Source organism: Megalops cyprinoides, chromosome 9 (genome assembly GCF_013368585.1).
Source record: "Megalops cyprinoides isolate fMegCyp1 chromosome 9, fMegCyp1.pri, whole genome shotgun sequence".
Taxonomy (NCBI): Eukaryota; Metazoa; Chordata; class Actinopteri; order Elopiformes; family Megalopidae; genus Megalops; species Megalops cyprinoides.
The window spans coordinates 19692757-19715568 of NC_050591.1; the positions used below are offsets into that span (position 1 = coordinate 19692757).

The 22812-nt window shown below is 41.1% G+C and overlaps 2 protein-coding genes across 5 annotated transcripts in view; both read right to left on the reverse strand.

Moving 5' to 3' along the window:
• On the reverse strand, positions 1–11020 carry LOC118783413 (P2Y purinoceptor 3). 2 transcript variants are annotated; one of them, XM_036537279.1, is made up of 2 exons: positions 10955–11020; positions 1–1057 (listed from the first exon to the last, which is right to left on the reverse strand). In XM_036537279.1, exon 2 carries the CDS (start codon positions 1032–1034, stop codon positions 21–23), a length of 1014 nt encoding a protein of 337 aa, XP_036393172.1. In that variant the 5' UTR covers positions 1035–1057; positions 10955–11020; the 3' UTR covers positions 1–20. The 2 variants fall into 2 exon arrangements, with proteins under 2 accessions (XP_036393172.1, XP_036393171.1); XM_036537278.1 differs by lacking the exon at positions 10955–11020 and adding an exon at positions 9773–10053.
• Positions 11021–19724: 8704 nt separating this feature from the next.
• fam168a (family with sequence similarity 168 member A) overlaps positions 19725–22812 on the reverse strand; it is a 51674-nt gene continuing 48586 nt past the window's right edge. For 2 of the 3 annotated variants that reach the window (XM_036537075.1, XM_036537073.1), the window contains one exon: positions 19725–22524. The gene's annotated coding sequence lies outside the window, so the exon portion shown is untranslated. The remainder of the gene's footprint in view (positions 22525–22812) is intronic. The other variant, XM_036537074.1, reaches the window with a different exon arrangement.

The window sequence follows — 22812 nt, forward strand, 5'->3', positions numbered from 1 at the left end:
TGGTCCTCAGAGAGGCTCTGTCACACTCTTGAACCCTTGTCTCGGAGGGTGGTGATCCTGAGCACCAGTGTCCTAGTGCTCTTGCGAAACTTGGTCTGGGTGAAGTAGAAGAGGATGGGGTCGAGGACACTGTTCATGCTGGCAAAGGGCCTGGTGCTCTTGTAGATGACGGAGTATGCGTTGCGCACCTCACACGGTGCCCCCGGCAACGTGCGCACCAGCAGGTACGCGGTCTTAGTCAGGTGGAAGGGGAGGAAGCTGAGGGCGAACACCGTCACCACGATGAAGATCATGCGCACTGCTTTGTCCTTCTTGTCCTGCGCCGCCGCTCCGACCCCCGCCCCCGCCCCGGCCGCGCCCCTGCCCCGGCACAGAACCCACGCCATGCGGCAGTAGCAGGCCACGATGGCCAGGAAGGGCACCAGGAAGCCCAGGCAGGTGAGCGCCATGCCGTAGGGGAAGTACTGCTTGGAGCGCTTCGGCTCGCTCAGGTCGTAGCACACCGTCCGGTTCCGCTGCGTCCCCGTGGCGGCGAACATGAAGGTGGGGCCGCAGAGGACGAGGACGACCGCCCACACCGCCGCGCACACCGCCCAGGCGAACTTCCTGCCGCCGGTCTTGTGCCAGGTGGCCAGCGGGTGGCAGATGCCCAGGTAGCGCTGGAGGCTGATGCAGGTGAGGAACATGATGCTGCCGTGCAGGTTGCTGTAGAACTGGAAGCGCACCAACTTGCAGGCAAGCTCGCCGAAGGGCCAGTAGTCATGGCTGGCGTAGTTGTAGATGAGCAGGGGCAGCGAGCAGACGTACAGGAAGTCGGCCAGGGCCAGGTTCAGCATGTAGACGGTGTTGCGGGTCAGCGCCTTGCGGGACCTCCAGATGCGGAGGATCACGGTGAAGTTGAGGGGCAGGCCAAAGAGGAAGACCACGCTGTACACTGTCGGGAGCAGGTAGCGCTTGAAGTCCTCACTGTAGGTGCAGGAGGGGAGTGGGCTTGATGTGGCATTGACCACAAAGGGCTCTTCTAGAAAGGCCATCTGTATCCTTACAACATCATGATCTGAAAGACACAGACAACATTTATTTTCATCACGTGCCATAATGCAATTCCACCAAATGCTGTGTCAACCACTTACAACAATATGCATCTAATAAAACCTGAAACCTTTATTTAAAATTTATGCAGGTCCCAACAGGCACAAAGTGTACAGGCACCATAATGAATGTACATAAATAAATGCAGTCAATTCAAAAGTTGCATATATTTTGTTAAAACCCTGCAGCTAATTGCTATAAGTGCTTCTTGAACTTCAGTTAGACTTGTATTTCAGGTTTATTTTCCCAGTGCCACCTTGCATCTTTGCAAAAATAAATCCTGGAGCAGCAGTACCATCTATGGCATTGAAGAAAAGTATCGGAACATGCAAGAGGAAACTCGATAAGCCTCAAAAACTCATATAAGGAAACTGCGAAGGGTGTCAGGAAGTGTAAAAACTCTATTGCTTCCCGTAAAGATTCCAAGAGCAAAAAGCAGGAAATAATCCTGGCGGAGAGCCAGCAGTGTTTCTAAATGGCTGAGCGAGGCATGGGAAAAGGCAGCTGGCTCCGAAGCACCCAACGCAGATGAAAAGCAACATCTTAAACCCTCCACAACACCCCCTTTTCAAACTTCTCACAACCACCAGGGGGCAGTATGGGCACACAAAGAGTTTCCGGAGATAAGGTGAAGCAGTGGAAAACTGCCCGGTTTTTTACTGAGGTGCTGGTGGGAGGTGAAGTTCAAGGGTAGATTTCCATTAACTTCGTACGCTCCAGCTATGGATGTCAACTCTCATCAGCAGCTTTGTGAACCATGCAATGCTGAGCATCATGATGCCAACTGAACTCACCCCTGGCATCTGGCACTGATCTTCTCCGACTCTACTCTGAAAGTGTCTATTATTTCAGATAATCCTTTCTACAAACAAATGATTCATTGTTTTTTTTCCAAAGCAGTCATTTCCTGAAAATAACGGTCAAACCTGTTATGCATAACCATTTGAAAAAAAAAATTGCCAAACAAAACATAATTAAACCACCTTGAGACCAACATTTGTTAAAACCTGGAATGAAAGGACATTATCTCCCCAAGACAATGCCCCATCCTTAGGGAGACAGACATCTAACTGAGCCCCATCTCAAGCCAGAACGACAGAAATGCACATGGAGAATTTATTTACGCTCTCCTTGACCCTGACATGTCTGTCTGCTGAGCTGCTCATCCCGCTTCCCGAATGTCAGACCCGTTGTCCGATGACGCAGAACTATGTAATTCAAAGGCCTTCCTGCTATGTTGCCTCATTCACAGGACCCGTCATCGCCCATCACTCGTCTTGCACACAGCATGTTTTCTCATTCGACATGTGGGAAGAAGTCCTATTGCTTCAGCTCCTATTATTTTTCCGTGACACACAAACATCTCTCCTCCGCGTGGACACACCTCCATTCATATCATTCGTGAAAAAAGCGTCAGCCCGTGTGCGTTTCGTTTTCAGACCAAAGGGGGAACTTTCCAAACGACATGCTTCTCTTGTCCAGGCACATTCCACAAACGGAGGGGGTGAACAAACAGACAAGCCTCAGCTAGACCGGGATAGGATAAAGTAAGCCTGTTGATGTATGGACACACATGCGGTAAAATGAAGCACCCTGCAAAGGAGAAGCCTTACACACCACTCTATATTCTGCTTATCCCATTGTCTAATATTAGAAAACAGGGAAGAACTATGATGACAGTCTTAAATGAGTGTTCTTTACAGAGCAGACATAGCCAGTGAGAACACTGTTAAGGGAAATATGATGCTCAGATAAAAACGTCCCTCCTGCCAGTGAATTCATAGTTACTTGTTAGACATAATACTTGGGTATAGAACAAATACTGTCAAACAGCAACTCCTGGAGGGCTATGTATATGCGTACGGTTTGCTCCAGCTATGGCGAGGCTGAAGACGACCCTGTCACTGCCCTCCACACCATAACTGTGTCATCAGAGTCTACATTGGAGAATGCATATCAGCATTGAGGCCAGGTGAACTTACCTTCATTCGATAATTACACTGGATAGGCCTATTCTTTATTTTTTATTTTTTGTTTTGCTGGATTAGCAAGCATGTCAGTTTATAAAAGCCTTAACCACTACCAAGTCAGGAAATAAAATATTGATCTTGTTTGAAGTATCCATGAAGATAAAACCCTCATCTGGAAAATTGCTAGACCTACCACACTTTAAAGAATATTAAAATATTATTTGATATCCGGAAGAACCTGAGATGCTTGCACAGCTATTTGCAATGATTGACAGTGGGTAGGTTTGATCTCAAAAGGTCTGGGATGTGAGACAGAAATGTATTAATTCACCAGACTGCTTCAGCATGCCATCCCCTGCAAAATCATACAGAGGCATTATATGGAATAGATTATTAAACTACTGTTATGGTAGTATTGAGAAAGATGTGCAATGCAAAACTGGCATACCAGACAACGACAGACTTAAATGTATCGCCACATGCAATTGGTGATAAAATAATCCAATTCTTATGTATTACCATGTAATATAATAGCATTAGATCGTTCAACTTACTTCCCAGAATTTTGACCTGTCATTTGGCTAATACCCTCCCTGGAGAGAATTATGATATACTGTACTCACTGTAACCCTTTCAGTTCATTATTAGCCACTATGTGTATAATGGTATGATCCAAGTTAATGTTTGCTTTTGGGGATCATTGTCTGGTACCATAATATACTATGATTCATCATATGGATCATCATTAGGCTTGATGTTCACTTAAGTATGATGTCAGTGTGTTGCTCTTAAGGGTAACTGCTAGGCACTGTGTGCTAACAGTTGTTTTCAGCACTGTTTTTCATCTTGATGCCTATTTACCGTATCTGTTCAATAATTATTATGCTGCCTGTATAACTGCTGTGGCATTTTTACTCCTGTCATTCTAATTTACTGTTAGCCTTGCAAGTCATTCTGAATAAGAGTGTCTTTTCAAATAAATAAATCATGCCAATATGTGCCTACATTTACTTTTTACACCTCCACATTGTATCACTTTAGCTGTAATGAAGAAACAACTTGTTTTAATGTTTAACCAAAATTGATCTCTGATATCTTAGTTCCAAACTACGTGTCTTCGTGATAATTATTAAATTAAATAATTGCATGCCTCAGTGTGAAGCACACTGGTTACTGTAATACTACATTTGACACAACTGAATATTGCAGAATCAGCTGCTGATGGACTTACTTAAATTGGCTTTCTAATGACAAAAAAGAGTCAAAACTTGACATTTGTCCCTTCAAAGGTCAGTTCTCTGCCTCTCCTCCTGCTCACAGGTCATCAGTGCAAATAGGTACCTGTAAATGGCTAATTAACCAATTGGACCACAGAGTCTAGGGTAAAGAACAAAAAATAACAAACATGCAACCCTCTGAGTGTTCATTTTGAAACGACATGGAACACACTGAAGGAGGGAGCAACATCAAAAGCAACACATTCCTGCTGTGTATATTAGCTGCACTGAGCTGACATGGTCATCAGCCTCTAAACAGTACTCAGTAGCTGCAAGCCACAGACATTTAAGCAATCACTTGTACTCATCAACACAAATGATTCACAACATGCATCATACCATTTTGGCTACATTTAGTGTTGAGTCAGGTCATGTCCTTAATGATAAGAACAATATCAGCATATTCAAAACAAAACAACAAAACAAAAAATAACTTTAATTTGTGACAGACTTGCTTCCTCCTTGGAGAAAGGCAGACAAAGTATAAAAGACAGTAAAATAACAGAAAAGAACTACAAATAATATATTTAAAAACACCTCAAAGGCACAAAGACATGACATGACTAGAATGCAGATCAGTCATGTGTGTGTCAACCTTGCCACAAATGGGGTGTACCAAGTGCTCGTCCAGTAGCGCATGCCCAGTTCTCTTGAAACATGAACTATGTCCACAGGGATGTATTATCACAGTTGCTCTATAATCTGAATCAACATGAGTTTGGTGTTCAAATATTCTATGGTTTCTGAAATTAAACATTCAAATAATCAGGCCTTGGTTTTTTCTGGTTATTTCACTGTAAATACTGACTCACTGCAAGAAACTGCGTTCGCTCACACTTTCAGCCAGGAAAATGAATACAGTTAATGAAATTTTTACTTCATGCAGGGCTTTCTAGCTTCTTGACCATTGATGAGAAATATTCCTTGTTGTTAATTAACATACATTGGATAATGTTCCAGTTAATTGATTAGAGATTTCATGGTTGAATGTTTAATATCAGCCCTATTAGGTATACCAATAACTGCTGAAGCATGCACCCAAGAAGACATCTGATCAAATTTACAGGTGGTGGGGAGGGGAGAACCAGTCCAGGAAATGAGTTAGCAGTCCTTCCTGGCTTTGAATTAATCAAAAATAAAAAGGTAATGACTGACATCAGGTGCAATCCATGCTCACCCCACCGACAAATAAACTATTCTATTCTGCTGTACCTGACAGAACATACCTGGGAGCACCATGGAAAAACACAGACAAAACAAAGCTTACCATAACCATATCTGCAGGGTTTTTGTCATGGTCTTTGTGTAAAGGGCCTGCATCACTGTTCCTGGCTTCGGAAAAACAGCCCAACCGTCACCATATTATAACAGCCCACCTGAGGGGCGGGGCCAGCTGGGATACAATGAAAGAGCATTCGTTTGTAGACCAGTGCATCTACAGATGGGAGAGAGTGAATAGAAAGTATAATGTTCACAAAAGAGGAAGAAGAACTGAGTGTACAGATGCAATATCAGACCTAGGCTTCCCCTTCTTGCACACTGTGTCATTTCCTTCCTCTGAAAACTACTTTAGGACTGAGCATCAAGCGTAAAACTCCCTCCATTGTGAAACTCAGCTTTCTTCTTTCACCATGTCCACGAATGCACAGATATCAAGCTCCTCAAAAAAAAAAATGATGTACAATTTTATTCCACGATCCAAATTCTGCTAAATTAAACAAAATTAATGCTCCGTCTAGCTTTGCCTCTGAATGGTTATTTGCTGACGGCAGGGAAAAACCTCATACATCACACTGATTAAATTAAAGAGCTCTTAATTCATCTTCCTTCTGACTCTGAGACTGGACTCATTTAGACATGTGCCAAGTCAAGCATGGGGCAGGTTTCTGCACTACAAAGCAGTGGATAAAAAATCAATAGTCCCCCCCCCCCCGGGTAGCTCAGTAGTTAAAGTGCTTGCCTCGAGAGCAAGCTGAGGTGTTGGTTAGATCCCAGCCGTGCCATCATCAAACAACGACGGGGAGCCCACAGCAGTAAAATACACTCGCTTCATTGCACCAGGGAAAGAGGTGGATCAATCGGCCAGAGTCCCCTCACCTCACTGCTCTTGGTCACCTTGCAATTTGTCAGGGACCTGTACGTTGCTTGGATGACATCAGCGGAGCAGCGCCTGTCCTCCAATGAACACCTACTCCTCTGTAGTGCGCTGTGTGACATGCAGCGTGAAAAATAGCCAGTGGTTGCGTTTTTGAACATACTGGATGGATTGCGTTCATCTCGCCTCAGTGCTCAAGCATGAGAGCAGAGGTTGTCGTGGTGGTGCGATCCTATCAGGGTTACATAAAGCGGGAAAGGCATTAAAGAAAATAGTCCGTGCCTTTCCTTCCCCTGATATATTGCAGGGCTGTATTTTATATCCTATCATTTCTTTTGTTCAGTGGTCAGGGAAAACGAGAGATTACTGCTTTAAACACCAAATAATTCATTTAATCAAGGGGTGACTGCATGTCCTCAGGGGGAGAGAAAATCAGACACCATCTGCCCCTCATGCAACTCGTGATACATAAATAAATGCCGAGCCAGAGCTAGGCGTCAACCCAAGGTAGCGGTGACGTTGCAGTAACACGATGACCCTCCAACAACATTACAGAAGCATTCTGACGATGTTAACTGTTAGCTGAGTGTCTATTTATAACTTAATGCTTCAGTGTCAGATTAGCAGTAGCAAGTGTGAATAGAGGAGATATGAAAGGAGCTAACCGCTTTAGTCACTGCCATTTGTAAAATGAATATGCAGTGAATCAAAAATCATATTTAAAGCTCATTGAAGAGCTTAGAGGGTGTCTAAGCTAAGAATTAAGTATACTTAGGTGTTGGCAAAGCAAATAACTGCTCTAAGGAGTTCTTTAAATAATCACACTTAGGACCATATTGAGTATCATTCATGTGCTTTGGAGAGACCTTCACCCCAGTGTGTCCACTGGGAAGCAAATATGCAACATTCTAGGATTGAACCCTGGCTAACACCAAGAATGTTTAAAAATATTGTGACTGAATCTACAGCACGATTTGTGCATGGTGACCACTTTGTTGAGCAAATACTGAGCAAAAAGCTTAAATAGTAAAACAAACTATCATGAGACTACTGCAGATACACCACTCTACATCCAAATAATTTGGTCATAAGCATTGACCACACATTGACCACACTGACCAGACGTTTCGTACATGAGTCTTGCCATCTGTCGGCGATTAAATCTGCATGAGCAGCCTCCCACTCGGCTGGCCTCATTTCTTCTAGACCTCTCTGTGGCCTGCAATACAGCATACCCTTACATTCATCAAACTATCCCACTAACATATGGCCATCCCAAGTACTGTTGTTTTGGCTGGATCTCACCCTGCCTCTCTAGACATTCCCTCCAGGGGGCCATGGGAGGGGCCGTACAATCCGTTGTAAACTGCAACAACAGGAGTCCCACAAGGCTCTGTGCCTGGCCCCTTCATTCCTCACTGTACACACAATCACATGGCTCTTTAATTTCTTCTCAAGGTCTCTCAATATCAATCAATCGATCGATGTTACACTGATAACACTCAGCTATTTCTCTGTTCCCCCCCTCTCTCAATCAGGTCTCAACATGCTATAAACATCTCAGCTTGCCTGGCGTGGATGCCTGAGGCTAAATTTTAATAAGTTTCTCCACATCCCATCTAAGGTTCTTCCTATGCAACATCAAAGGAATCTGCTCCTTCCTCACCACCTATTTAACCCAGCCCCTGGTCCAGGACCTGGTTCACCACCACCTGGACACTCCCCTCGTGTTGGCATCCCTGCATATATGATCAGATCCCTGCAGCTCATCCAGAATGCTGCTGCTTGGCTTGTCCAAAATGTCACCAGAGTCATCCATGTCCCGCGCTACTCACTCTTTGTAAGTCAATCTCGATAAGAGCATCTCCTCAAAGACAAAATTCATGTAAATCAGAGAGCTATCCACAGGAACACCAGCTTTACTTCAATAGAGTTTTGTAATTCTACATTTACTTTAAAGAAAAGCTCTGGCTGGAAGTAAAACCATTTTGGATCATCCACTGCAACATGAGGGTCTGATTCTAGGCTTACAGCATGCAGTTCAGAGCGCTGATTTGTATGTGAATTGAAGTACTTGAATATACCACGTACCACAACAAATTTAAATTTTCTGTTCTTGAGGTCCTGGACCACTACTCCACACTACTGTAATACAATTCTCTCCAGACTGTCTCCTGGTTGGCCTACATTTACATTTGGTTTGATTTAACTGAAGACGTGAAACTGAAATTATCTGGAACTGAAATAAGTTATGATCAAAATTTATGGGAAACATTACCTTTTTCTACACAGGCTTTTCCATCTGCTTCGTCTGTTTTGACCACTTAGTCACCTCATACTTTGTGCCACTTTTCACCTCAAGCTTCATATTGGTTTTGGATTTTTCTGTCTTTATTATAATCTGAAAACTATTTCAGTCACCATGGTAAAAATCACCATGGTTTTACAAAGCAAATACTAACTGAATTACACCACAGGAAAAGTACATCATACAGAGGGGCAATTTTGATATTGTATTACTCCACTAAAGATGCGCTGAAAGTACCTGACTTTTACATTAGGAAGAGTTAAGAGTTATGTCATGTTATTTTCTTACCATACCCTGTTTATTTTGCCCTCCATAACAATCCCAAATTCACCGCAACCACAGAAAGGATGTGTAGAGGCGTTACTAATCCAATGGAATCCTTAATGAAAACACTAAAGCTTTTGCCAGTGTTCTCGGAAGTCTGTAATTCGATGAAACTCATCCCTGCACAAAGCTAAATACTTTTCATTCCACAGATGGTGATTATGATAGTCTATTTCATGCGAGAAAGCCAAAAGAACAAGAGACAGGGATATCTGACACAGGTGGCCATGCCTCAAGGTAACATTTGTGAAAGTCTGTTCAAATGTTTGTTACACTTTGCAGTGCGCATACTGAGTCATCTCCAGCAGGCAACATAACACGTCTGATTGTACAAGTTCGAGGAAATTGTACTTAACCTGGCAGTATGCAAACTAGAAAGTTTAACAAACTAAATCATTCAATGCGCCATCTATCACCCTCAGCATCTTTAGATAGACATCTTTCGAATAAAACTGATATCTACGGGCTGCAGTCGCACTTCATTGCGATAACTGAAACACTAAACTGCGCCAAGTTAGACTGGTAGTTTTCGTTGGTATGAGGGAGTATTTCATAATTACTTCACAATAATACAAATGAACAAACAAGTTGTTTTTACAAATAAAATCCCAGTGCACGTTATATGACACTCAATTCAGCGTAAACTATTATAAAACGTCCGTGCCATATGATAAACTCAAGCGAATAATAAAATCTGTCCACTTACCTCTAAAGTCGATAGAAAAATAACGATGGTTTAACCCTTAACACTCTACTCTCAATAACTTATTGTCCTACTCAAAACAGGTGCCACGCTTGTAGAACTACAACAATACAAACCAACCATGTGTGTTCAAAAATGGCCGAAACCGATTTGGAATATCCAGTTATATGAATCTGATGAGGTCTTGCACAGGTTGAAGACACATAACGTATCGGAGTCTACTCGTATCGTTGTATGTGCCCCATTGCTGAAATGCGGACGACTGCTGATCGTAAACGCTGGTGTTTTGCACTCCAGACTGGCGCGCCTGCGGAATAACAAGGCGACAATTGGAGGAGAGAATTGTACAGCCGTCGCCGTCATAAACCACCTTCTCCTGACAGGCTGACAGGAGCATAGAACAAGTTTTATGTGACCGGGTCGAGCTCCTGGGAACTGAATGGAGGAGGAGGTGGCGCAGATCATTTGACAAATACCTGACTGTCCTTGGCTTAAACCATTAATTTCAGCTGTCAATATCTTCCCTCTAAAATAGCTGGATCGAAGGAGTGGTATAGTTTTTCAGGCTGTGCTGTGCTCTGCTTACTGTGGAAAGTGCAAAGAGTAGCCTATGGTTCCTACTTTAGCCACATTTACCACGCACGAATTGATTATATAAGATACAACCTGTCTTTGAAGTCAAGGTGGATTACAATATGTCTTCTGTTTATGTTGTTTAGTGCATTTACTGAGGAAGCATGCCCGCTCTCCGTGCAAAATAAGTTTTTACTTATTTTGACCATAAATTGGTGCGCTGGGTGGGGGTTGTCTTGACCCATTTTTGTTTCTCACAATAATCTATGGACCTCTTGAAAACTAATCTCTCAGGCATAACTAAAAGGACAAACACATAAATTCTCGTTTCCCCCTTTTTCTTTTACCATCAATGTCAAATGTTTAGAGTAATTAAACGGAATAACACCTTTTAATGAATGGCGCAAATACACAAAGAAATTTTCATATAAGATGTGACGCGTCGCCTAGGATGTTAGCGCCTACGATTCTAGAATTTTGGGGAAATGTTGGCGCGCTCACGAGTCAAAATTTGGACTGCAATTTTGTACAAGCCAAACAAACAACAGCCATAGTCTGTACATGTGTCAAAATAGTTATTTATCAACTAGGAGTAACAGCAGGCGTACTGACCTCTTTTTGCTGGCGACTGCTGACAGCAACACTCGCAATTCAATGCAGTTATATACCCAAGTACTCTATGGTGTACGTCCTGTCATATGTAATACTAACGAAAACCCAAGACTTTACCAAGAAATTGTCGCATAAACCAGTTCCCCCTGACTCAGCAGGGTCACATGTTCTGTCACAATTGAGAAACGTGTTACTATATGACGAATTTGTAAAAGTGCCCTGTAGTAAAAAATGAATATGCATAACTGATGTAGGTACCAAAATGATCTAAAATTGTTTTGGAGGAAAATTAGATTTTAATTAAAAATATATTTCAATCCTTGTAGTTTATGGGGATGTAAAAATATTTTACGAACACTGGGCAAATTTGTTTTCACATTTCTAGACATTTTCATGAAACGTAAAGTCAGTTCCCCTTAGCAAACGCTGACGACACAATCAGCCGGTTCAACAAGCTAGCTGGACAGATTGCCAGCTTGCTGTCTGACGTTTTGATTGCGAGAGAGGTCGTGCATCGGCAGACGACAGGTTGCAGACAGAATGATTTTCTGAAACACAGACGCTTCAACTGCATTGAGCTAATACTTTTGAACAGCCAAGCTTTTACTGCAGATAAATATGAGCCCAGCAATGTGCCAGTCCTTAATTATGCATTGGCATTTTGCCTGGTATGTGCAGTCATTGTAAATAAACAAGTCCATTAAATGGATGGCTTTTATCCAGCAGATTTCAATGGATCGTTGTTCCACTGAATTCTGAGAATCTGGAACCTTTGGCACGATGACCTCACAATGTTTGGTCTTCCTCTCGCCCGTCTTCCCCTGCAATTGATGTAATGGATTGAAAAAGGGAAAGTTGAATTTCTTCAGATTGTTGAAAATGGCGGCTGTTCCTGATGAAAGCTGGAAAAAGTAGGCATGACACTCATTGCCTGCAGTTGTTATAATTTGTAATTTGTCAGAAATGTTGTGCAGAAGGAATATGATTTAACCTCCAAGTATTATAAGGTGGCAATGGGTAATTTACTTTTAGGTATAGCAGAGTAGAGAGTTTGTAAGCCAACTGGAAAACCTTTGATAGTTAGATGGCTAGCTTTCCTGCCTATAAGTAAACCACTATAGAATACTTCGGTAGCTAACCACTCTATATGTGACCTACCTTTAATTGCAGAGTATCATGGTAGCCAAATTGTATTCTGTAGCTTGTATTTTTGTATAAGTGAGAGAGTGAGAGAGAGATGTTGGACATGCATGACATCAATATCAGTTTTATCACAGCTTCACAGAACTGACAGGATTCATGTACCGCATGCTGTCAACTCCTCTAATTATTCATAAATTCCAGTTCTGTGTGAGGCATGCCATGCAACATTACTGGTCTGTCTAGATGATGTGTCAAACATCCATTCCAAAAGCACTGGAGCGAAATGGAACCATAACTGATCAAACAACTGACTTCTGTGTAAACATGCTCCTATTTGAACATTGGAGTCAGCGTGAAACGACACATGAAGTTGTGTCATGTTTTCTTAGACTTTCCCTCAGTGTCTAATATAAAGGAACCCGTTTTACCAAGATAAAATGACAAGTAACCCTTTGACGTACAACCAACCAGTAGTTAAAAAAAATATGAAAAATGTGTTTTGATAACATTATTAGCAAATGGTCAAACTGTTTAAAGGAGTCACTGTATTGCTAGCTATTAGCTAATAAAAACGTCTTTTATCAGCTAATGCTGTCTATATATCACTCCCTCTTTCTGTTCCTCTTTCTGTCATTGTGCAGGCCACACCAGGATGTAAAAAGCCAGCATACACAGGAAATTTCTGTCTAGAGAAGCTGCGGTCATTGCTAGTTTCATTAGGATGTTTAATTTTCGGTCATGGTTCAGTTTCGCTGTTTGCACTGAAGCACCATCTGGACATGAAATACATCATATATCTTTTATACTGGATTAACACAAAAGAACCGTGCAGCAATTGAAATATGACATTGAGAGCTCATTGGGGATGACCTTCTGAACTTGCGCAAAGACTAGAATGAAATGAATGCTAGGTGTTCTCCCAAAAATGATAAAAGTATTGCACACACTGCCCAATCCCTTGACATGATTCTCAGGCTCATGCATGACACCAAGGACAGAAACTTTCATGCCGTTTCCCATCCACTCTATTGTCTGTACATGGCAAATATGCAGTCCACTGTGCCAAAAGACCCAAGACCACAGAGGCTTCTGGCAGTCCCCAGGAGGGACACCAGTGCAAACTGCTCTAATGTACAAGAGATGTGCTGCACACGTTCATTCATCCTGTTGCCAACCAGCATAATTAGATTTCGGGGCCATGTGGCCAGTGGAATTGCACAGATCCTGAGGTGAATTTTAGGAAGTGGTAAATGGAAGAGTGACAGGCTATTGCTGAGGCCAGCAGATGAGGACGCTGATCATTTTCCCAGAAAGGCCTGATTCTTGTTGTATGTCACTCAGCCTTCGGCAATTTTGAACGTGAATGCATCTCAGAAAGTAATTTGTGTCCTCCTGATAATGGGCTGAAACTTCAGTGAGTATCACCTAGAGAGGATATGTTTCCATGTAAAGCAAGAGCTGTGCTTTTATAACAACAATTGAATATTAATTTGTCTAAATATATGTAAAATTAGTTAAAATGTTCCTATTTCCATATATACAATATATTTGTATGCCACACAGCTTTTTATCTTTCAAGTAAGGTTAATTTAAACTCTTGATAAAAATAGGGCAGTGTTTCAGTTTCCCCCACTGTCATGTCTTTGCAGTGACCACAGCAAATAGAGAACTGAGGAGATGTCATGGGTGCTCCAATTGTGTTGCGCTGTTGACTGCTCTTGACGAATATAGTGGCCTGTCTGTCTATACAAAATCGTCTTGACAGACAGGCCACTATGTCACGTATAGGGTCATGCATACTTCCTGCATGATACAGTACATGACCAGTGCACAGTGAAGACCCTCCTCAACTAGAGCCTAGAGTCTTCAACTCTAGAGGATATAGCTCTGTAGTGTCATACAAAAACCAATTCATTTGAAATCATTTTCAAAATTATCATGTAGAACTTTTTCCATGTAAAAAAAAAAAAAAGCAGTGGTTGAGTTTGTGAGAGCAGACAATGTCCCTGTGACCATGGACTCTTCAGAGCACCCCATCACCTTCCTATGGCTTTGTGATGTCATGAGCTGGAGGTTTCTTGGCATGTTCATGTAGTACCAGCTTTTCTTCTCAATCCAAACGGGACTCAGGAGCAGTGAGTGAGCAGATTGAATTATGACAGCCATCTGGAGGCATACATGTTATAACTATTGATGGACGGAGGTTGCTCGGGGACTGAATGGATGTCTGCATTTTCATCTCAGGAAGGTTAGAGAAGGAAGTGAAAACTGCTGCTATTTGTGAACCTAAATTTCATCAACTCAAGGACTTTACAGGAAATCTTGTGTTTCTGAATGCCCATTTCCTAAAGTGCCAGTTGTGGAATTGAAACCAGCACAAAACCATTTAAACAGTCTAAATCATATGCAAAAATTGACGGTATTGCTATTAAAAGGTCTTTTCCCACAGGAATGCTACTGCAAAAATGCTGTGAGCAGGAGCAGTGAACTTCCGGCTGCTGTTTATTTCTCGTTCCCACAAGCTTATCTGCACACCCTGGCCAAGACAACCTTTTATTACTAAATTAGGGAAAAAGACTGTATGGGAATAATTGCTGCCAATTTGTAAGTGATCACACATTTCAGTCTCCTTCTCTTCTTCCAAAGGAATGAAGCAGTTCTTAGTATTTGTTACATCTTAGATTAAATGTGTGTGATAAAATAATGTTCTGTTATGGAGAAAAGGCAAGTGCTATGTTTAGGGTAAGGTATGGGCTTACCCTACTCCTTGCTGCTGTTGGCGCACTCCCATCGTCAGCAGTTGAGCAGCTGGGTTGGTTTCACATCTGTTGGTGAGACAGTTAGAGCAGGTGCATTTTGGGGGGAGGTTCCCCTCAGTACTCATTCTCTTAGTTGAGTGACAACACAACTAAGAGACTAGGAGTCATACAACATCTCTCATATATTTAAGTTGTATATAGAATTCCTGAGCCTAATGGTCTGAAAATAAAATGCACTGCCGGAAAGGAAATGATAATGGGGGGGCTGCTGACCATTTTGTCATTAAACTTTCCAAACCAGCGCCGTCCCCATCACTTGCTTCTGGTCATTTTAATTTTGAGACCCTGATGCTAGTTGGCCCTTATTTCTGAAAAAACCTACCTTACTACCAAATACTTGGTCTACATAAAATTTGACAATGTTTGGTATGTTTTGATATTGTTGATAATGTTTGAAATCATCTTCACCAGTATTATAAAATCCTCCAATGTGCAATTTCAGTATTATACATTCTCTAGAAAATGGCAAAGCTTTTCAGAGCAATGTCTTCATATGCAGCAGAAAATCGTTTTAGTCCTACTTTGCATCTTTCTACTCAGTAGCACTTAAATTGGATGTGCATATGTACCATTGCCCTATACATTGAAATGTAAATTTAATACAATGATAAAAAAAATCCCAAGTGTTTACTCATACCTCATCAAAGTACCAGTCAAAAGTTTGGACACACCTACTCAAAGAAGGGTTTTTTCTTTATTTTTACTATTTTCCACAGTTTAGAATAATAACACAAATGAATTATGCAGTGACCAAAAAGTGTTAAACAAATCCAAACTATCTTCTTTAAAGTATCCAAAAAATATTTTTAAATGCCTAATTTAAAATTTTTGATGCTTACGAACCAAATTTCAAGCATTTAAGTGTAAGTCTTTAGATCAAAATGTCTCTGAAGGCATGTTTCTGATTATCTTAATAAGGTATGTCCAAACCTTTGACTGATACTGCATATCATGTATTTATATATAACATAAATCATTTCTCATTCAACACTTGACACCTTGCGACAAGTGATAGCACTGGTATTTCTTAATGTGTGTACTCCTTGATGATGGTGCTCTTCAGTGTGAGACAGCTCACTGGTGTCACCCTGACCGAAATAACTTCACCCTCTCTGCTATGCTTTACCAAAGCTCTGCTCTTTCACCAAGGGGAGATCTGATGAGGTCAAAACAGAACCACAAAGCATGCTGCCAGAGTCACGATTGTGCGCGTGTAAGCGGGAGACAATACAGATGCTACTTTTAATATGCCAGTAGATGACTGCAGTCAGAACAGTTTTCGCCATCATGAAACGGCAAGCCAACCTGTATCCAAACTCTTAACGTCGCTGCTTCAAACTGTACCCACCTATAAAAATTTATCCACAACATTCACACAACATAGACTTCAGGTGCTACTGCCATAAAGGAGTAGTGTACAGCAGATTAAATAAGAAAGGGGGAGGGAGGAGTAATGGAAAAATCACTTTTTTTGGGAAAGATTTTAATAGTTATTGAATGTTCTACATCTTACAGTAAATATTATACAATTACAAACTTGGCTTAATTCTGTCACTGAGATCACTAACTGATATTCAAAAAACAACAAAAACAAAATAATAATAATAAAAAAACAGATTTACACTTCATATCCACAAGCCTGACGTGGGTCTCTCTGCTTCACCAGACGCCAAGCTAACCCATAGCAAAACGTTGCTGCACCGCAGCTGTAACCTCATGACAAGTCAGCCTGTTGCTGCAACGTTAACGAAATGCTGCAAGCCTGCCATGTGTCAGCTTGGTACTGGACCTCCAGGTGCTATTCCTGCACACTCTCTGGAAAATGCATTTGGAAGACATGGAATTTCTACTTTTTGCGTTAAAATTCATGTTCAAATCATAGTTTACATTTTTTAAAATGAAACTTCAAGCTGCATTTCATTAAAAAAAAATTCGCCATTCCTTAAAAAAATAGGAGTTTGACACTTTGGGGGTGTATTTTCAATCCTGAACATTGGAACATCTGAAGCAACAGAACCTTCAAGCTGTGTGCAGGGGCCTGCATGTTTAGGTATCACACTCATCACTTATCTCAGTAGCTACACGGACAGCAAAACAGATGGACACATGACAGGGGGAAAAGACCTTATGTGTGTCATGTTTTGCACTCCCTTAAATCTTATTGCAAGTTTCACATTTTTCTCTTATGTCTGATGTGATTTGGGGGGGGGGGGGGGGGGGGGGTGGTATGGCTACTGAAGGAAAATGACATACTGATACCACATTAAAATAATTCATAAAATAATTTTGCAAAACAAATATGTGAGTAATAGCACTCAACTTTGTGCATGGGGTCCTTTTCTACAATGTCTAACCTTTGATCTATGAAATGACATGACATAAGATGAACTGTCTACTGCTGTTCAATGTGAACACTGGCAATAAAATATGAGAGATGGAAAAGGTATGTTGCTCGGAATGTGGTTTCAATAACCAAGGTCAATTAAGAAAGGGGGGGGGGGGCAAAGCAGAGTCAATTAGAATGCATCAAGTAGAATTAGAACTACTGAATGGACACTTGGAATCCTGAGCTTTTCACCCCCATTTGGTTTGATTCCCATAAGCTGTGACAAGGTTATGCTCCTGCGACATTTCAGAAACGTTTATAGAGGGATGAACTGATTTTGGGACAGTGCCACGCACTGCTAAGTTTGTCCTGATAGAACATTACTGAAGCAGTGCAACCTTCTGAATGGATGAAAACAATTTGGTTGAAGTGCCAAAGCAGTCTTAAGGAGAAAGTGCTAAATGCTTCAACCACTGTGACCAGTCCATCTAAACCCCCAGCACTTTTGTCCACTGCAGTTTCTGTCAATCCTTTTGAAATGTCTAATAACATACCACTTCCTGCTCCCCATCTGAATGCAAAAAATACAGTTCTTCCTTCTTACTAGTTCAGCGTCTACAGATGGATATAGTGTTTACTGTACGCTGCTGAAGTTTTGGTGATCCAGCTTGACTGGACCATGTACAAAGAATGGACAGATTTAACATCCTGTTTGTGCACCTTCAGCAAGCCTCTTTGGGTTAACATTTCCAGAAAGCTGGTTGAAGTGTGCTTCCCCCATCCCAATCAAAAGTCTCGGACCCAAAGGAAATCAATATTGACATGATGACAGTCTGCTATCAGCAAGAAGCCATTATCCGAGAATATGCCTGTCAAGGGGGTGGAGTGACAAAGTGTTGATGAACTGATCTGAGGATGAATGAACTGGAGCCTGTTAAGAGCTGGAGCTGGAACTCAGAAGTGCAGTATCCATCAACAACAATTACAGAATGAAGGCCTACTACTTCTCTCCTGTCAGCCAATGCCAGTACAGTGCCATGTCCCAGGTCCACCTCCTACGAAATTCCAGTTCGTTTATCCTTAGGCAAACTGATTCACCCCAGTGTCCATGAGGTGCTAGTACTTCTTTGCCCCTCCCCGAGGGAACAGAAACATTTGAACGCTCTTATAAAACCACTTCCCACAGACTTGTGTTCTGAAATGCTCCCTGACAATTACAGAGGCACCCCACTTCAATTCAACCATAAAGTTCCTCTATTTAAGAATAATAAACATCAATCATCAATAAAACTTAAATAACACTTATGGTAAAAAGCGCTTAAATTACATAATCAGAACTGAATTTTTTTAAAACCTAGGTTATTTTCTTTTTTATTATTATTTTTTAAAAGTTTAAAATACCAGAGGCAATACTCATACACATGGTTGAATCTCTTTAAGGTAAAGCTCCAGCCCACCCATCCCACCCCATCAACAAAAAAAAAAATAAAAAAACAAAAAAACAAAAGAAACAAAAAACAAAAAAAAAACCCAAAAACAAAAACACCCCCTCATTTTGTACTCTTACTACCTTGCACATTGAATTGGGCCAGTACAACTATTAATATGCATTGTTCAAGTCTTGTCTTACATTATGATTTTAGCAAAGATATACAAAGAGCGCCTTAATGGTCTTGAGAGATTACACAGTTGTTTGTTTGCTCTCGGGGTCAGATCACAAAAAGTCATAAAGCCATGATTACTTTAAATTCTACTCCTTTTTGTTTTGCAAAATGCTACACAGTTAAGGGAGAGCAGGGCAGAGGTAAAGTTTCTCGGCAGTCTGCAGTTTCTATCCAATTTCAAGATTTGGAGCCATCAGAGCATAAAACATTACTGGTACTGAATAAGACTCATCTATAGAAAATGTTAAACTGACAGTGACATTCATTGTGTTACCTGTTGGAAAATGCATTCTTAACAGCTGCAAATAACAAAAAAGAAAGATTGAAAATGGTGTAAATAATTGTTGCAACAGGAGTGTTTGCAATTCCACAACAGATTATGACAGGGCAAATCAAATATTACTGAATATGCAATGTACAGCAAAGTTCAGGAGATATTCTGAAAGACTAATACTGTACTGCACTTATTAAGTCAGAGATGAGCAAACTGTCGCTAAAGCTCCTGACATTAGCAGCTGTTCCACAAAGACAGGCTAACTTGAACACAACCCTGCAGTGAAAGGCAGTAAAATGTGGACCTATCTGGAGGTTCAGTTAAGGTAAAAATGAGCAACAAATTGCATGGATTCACTTTGGAGGTGCCATGCCAACAATCTGCACCATTTATAAAAAAAAAAGCCTTAAAAAAATTCTTCAGTGAGTGCTTTCAGCACAGACCTCACCTCAGAACAAAGCTGCATTCAGCTCACAAACAGGAATGTTTTCACTCGGTATGAACTGATTTACCTAAATATTGTAGTGTGGTTTTTTTTTTTTTTTTTTTTTTTTGAAAGAATGAACGAAAGCAGGTGACTTTGATGGTGTGTCTGAAGGAAAGTGGAAAGAAGGCCAAGACTGCCCGTTTCTCATTCGGACAGCAGGGCGCTGCTGCGTCAAACCTTTGCCACTGCACAGCTGCTCTTACGTTAAACATCTGGGATGCAGGGGATGTGGTCATTCAGAGGAATCTGGGCTTCAGTGCACAACCCAAAGCTGTAAATCCACCTGCAGCTCCCTTCGATGAAACCATGCTCTGAGAGAATTCATTCATTCTGCTCGATGCATATATAACGCATTCAGGTATATCATACATGCTATCAAACATATGAACGTGTTATTTTTTTGTATGCTCTAGTGATTTTGGGCAATACTTTGCCAAATAAATATCTTTTTGAGTTTCCAATTTAATCAGTGCTTAACTAATATTAATGCAAAAAAGGAAATGTTCCTAAGAATTCACTTTGAAGTGATCATAGACTACAGGGTACCGTACTGAACAAGTATTGAAAAGGGACTCCTCTTTACTGAGCCTATTGTGAAGTACCTGCTTATTAGCATAGATTATTATTCGTAGATGTTTGTGCAATACTTCTCAGCACGCTCGTTTCAATAGAATGCTGATATGTGGTCACATGACCTCTGTGTGTTTAGAGTGCAGAGCAACATGAAGGCCGTGTGAAACGTCCACTTCAGCTGATTCTAGATAGTTCTGACCTGTATGCTCTTTGACCTTTAACTCATGAACTGGAGAGGACACAGACAAAATCATAACCTTAGCTGGCTTAAAAACTGTAAAGGCTTTTCAAGAGAAAACATTCTGGTTGACTGTGTGTGTGCTGTGGGAGACAGTGTTTCTACAGGTCCTGATTAGAGGTAACGCACCAGATTGGACAGGGAAAGCCATGTTGGGAAGATTTAAATGTGTTTTCAATTTTCTTACTTAAGTAAAATCCAAATAAAACATTTCCTCCTTCTTCTTTCACCTTTTCTCCTCTCCTTCCTAACAACTACCACTGTGTCATTCCCAGCCTCCTTTGCATCTCTCTACCAACAGTCATGGGGCCAATCAGGGAACCACAACAAAGCCCTGTCACTATGGATGAAAGAAAACTACTATTCCTTCAGCCAAAACAGGGCTAAACAGCAGATTCTCTCACCAAAGAAACTCCAATGCAAAGGTGAAACCACCCCTCAATAAAAAAACAAACCTTTCCTTTTACCTTACTCCATTATGTAAGTTCTGAACTCAGTACTGATTATCAGAGTCCAGAACTTTGGCAATCTGGTACCCTTCTCCAAGAGGCAAAGAGACCGTGTGACCCGTCCTCCCTTCCTCTGCATTTACACATTCCACATCCCTTTCACCACTGTCATTCCCTCAGTGCCTACTACTGCCATCCTCAGGCTAACTTTGGAATAACTAATACTATTCACCCATGCCTAGCGTGAGTTGTGGAGCAATAAGGTGGTCTTAATTCAGAATTCAATCTCCATTGTAATTTAGTGGCTTGAGAGTCATTAGATATACACAGGTCATTTGTATCTGTACAAGTCAGAATCATTTATTTCTTTCATTAATTAAAAATGTAGTGCGTACATGTATATGATTCCCCTCTACACCTATGTCAGTGTGGGTTGTAGGTGGGGCTATGACAGGGTCAGGATGACATAATCTCTTCTTTACTCCTCCATTACCTGTCCTCCCCCAGTTCCCCTCCCCAAAATTAAACTTCCGTTCTAAGATCCTGAAATTTTCTTTTATGCTATGTTTGTCTGAAGCATATATCACTGATTATAAATCCCTTTAAATCCTTGACATGTTCCTGAATAAGTCTAATCCTGCCTCTAACCCCTCCCCTCCATGTGTTGGCACATGACTAAGACTCCATTCACACCAGAGCCTGAATTCCCAGCTAAGTGATGCAGCTAAATCCTGGTCAACGTGCAATACAACACACTCTATGCAGTCTATATGCTTGAGAGTGTGTGTGTATGAGTGCATATGTGTGCGCACATATATATGCGTGAAAACACACACGCACATAATTATAAAATATATATTTATATATATGCAAAAAAATTGCTTACTATATCCTGACATACGAGCTAATTAAATCACCGACTTACTTAAATGTCTTCTACGTAGTGTATAACTAAGATTACTGAATTTTTTTTTTTTCCTAGTGAAGGGATTACCGCTCTTACATGGTCATACAGTGGCTATATTTATAACACGTCTACCTAATATTTGCTACAAGCTGGAAGACGACCCTTGTTCTCAGTACTGGAAGATGAAATCAAAGCCAAAGGAAATTTGAAAGGAAGGAAACAATAAATCTCCCATCAGCCCTTCCCAGGAGGAACTGGGAAATGAACATAAAAAAGACCCTGTGCTAACATCTAATCCTTAGAAAATTTGGCAGCATAAGATGATGATGATGGCGATGATGATGACAACAAAGATGCATTCTGCACATTCCTATCACTGGTATCAGCCCGGAGATGTGACCAGCGTAAACACGAAAGAAAAAAAAAAATCCTCAACTACTGTGTTCGGTCTGTGCCAGTCTGGAGTTTCTGTGAAGGAAATTATGGAAAAAAAAAACAAATAATACAACAGAGAGGCGCAAAAAAAAAAAAAAAATTATAAAGCAGCTTTTACAAAAACACTAAAGAATGCATAAAGTGACCTTTGCACTTTTTTTTTTTGTTCTTGCAAACAGACACGGTGCTCCAATGCTGAAGACAGTGCACCCATGTAAGACTTGAGTAGTTGCATACAATGTTTTGACTCCAGATCTGGGGAAAAAAAAAAAGTTGAGAGGCTGGTGTTACTAGATGCATGAAGCAGCGTTACATCATACACATTTCATCATGGGCAATAAAGATGCCGGAGGTGCTGGACAGCAACACTGCATTACACAAGCAAATGAATTTGAAGGACTTCCTGCATTATACTTGAATTGAGTGGCTTTGCTTATGCCTACTTGAACACCGCCACCGCCAAAAACATTGCTATGATGGGATAAGGCTTAACAGGTAGCATGTGCTGGTGGAAATGAAGTCAGGTTGTGTGATTGATTAGTT

Excerpts from the sequence above, each read along its gene's own strand:
- LOC118783413 (XM_036537279.1), bottom strand. The coding sequence starts at position 1,034 with ATGGCCTTTCTAGAAGAGCCCTTTGTGGTCAATGCCACATCAAGCCCA.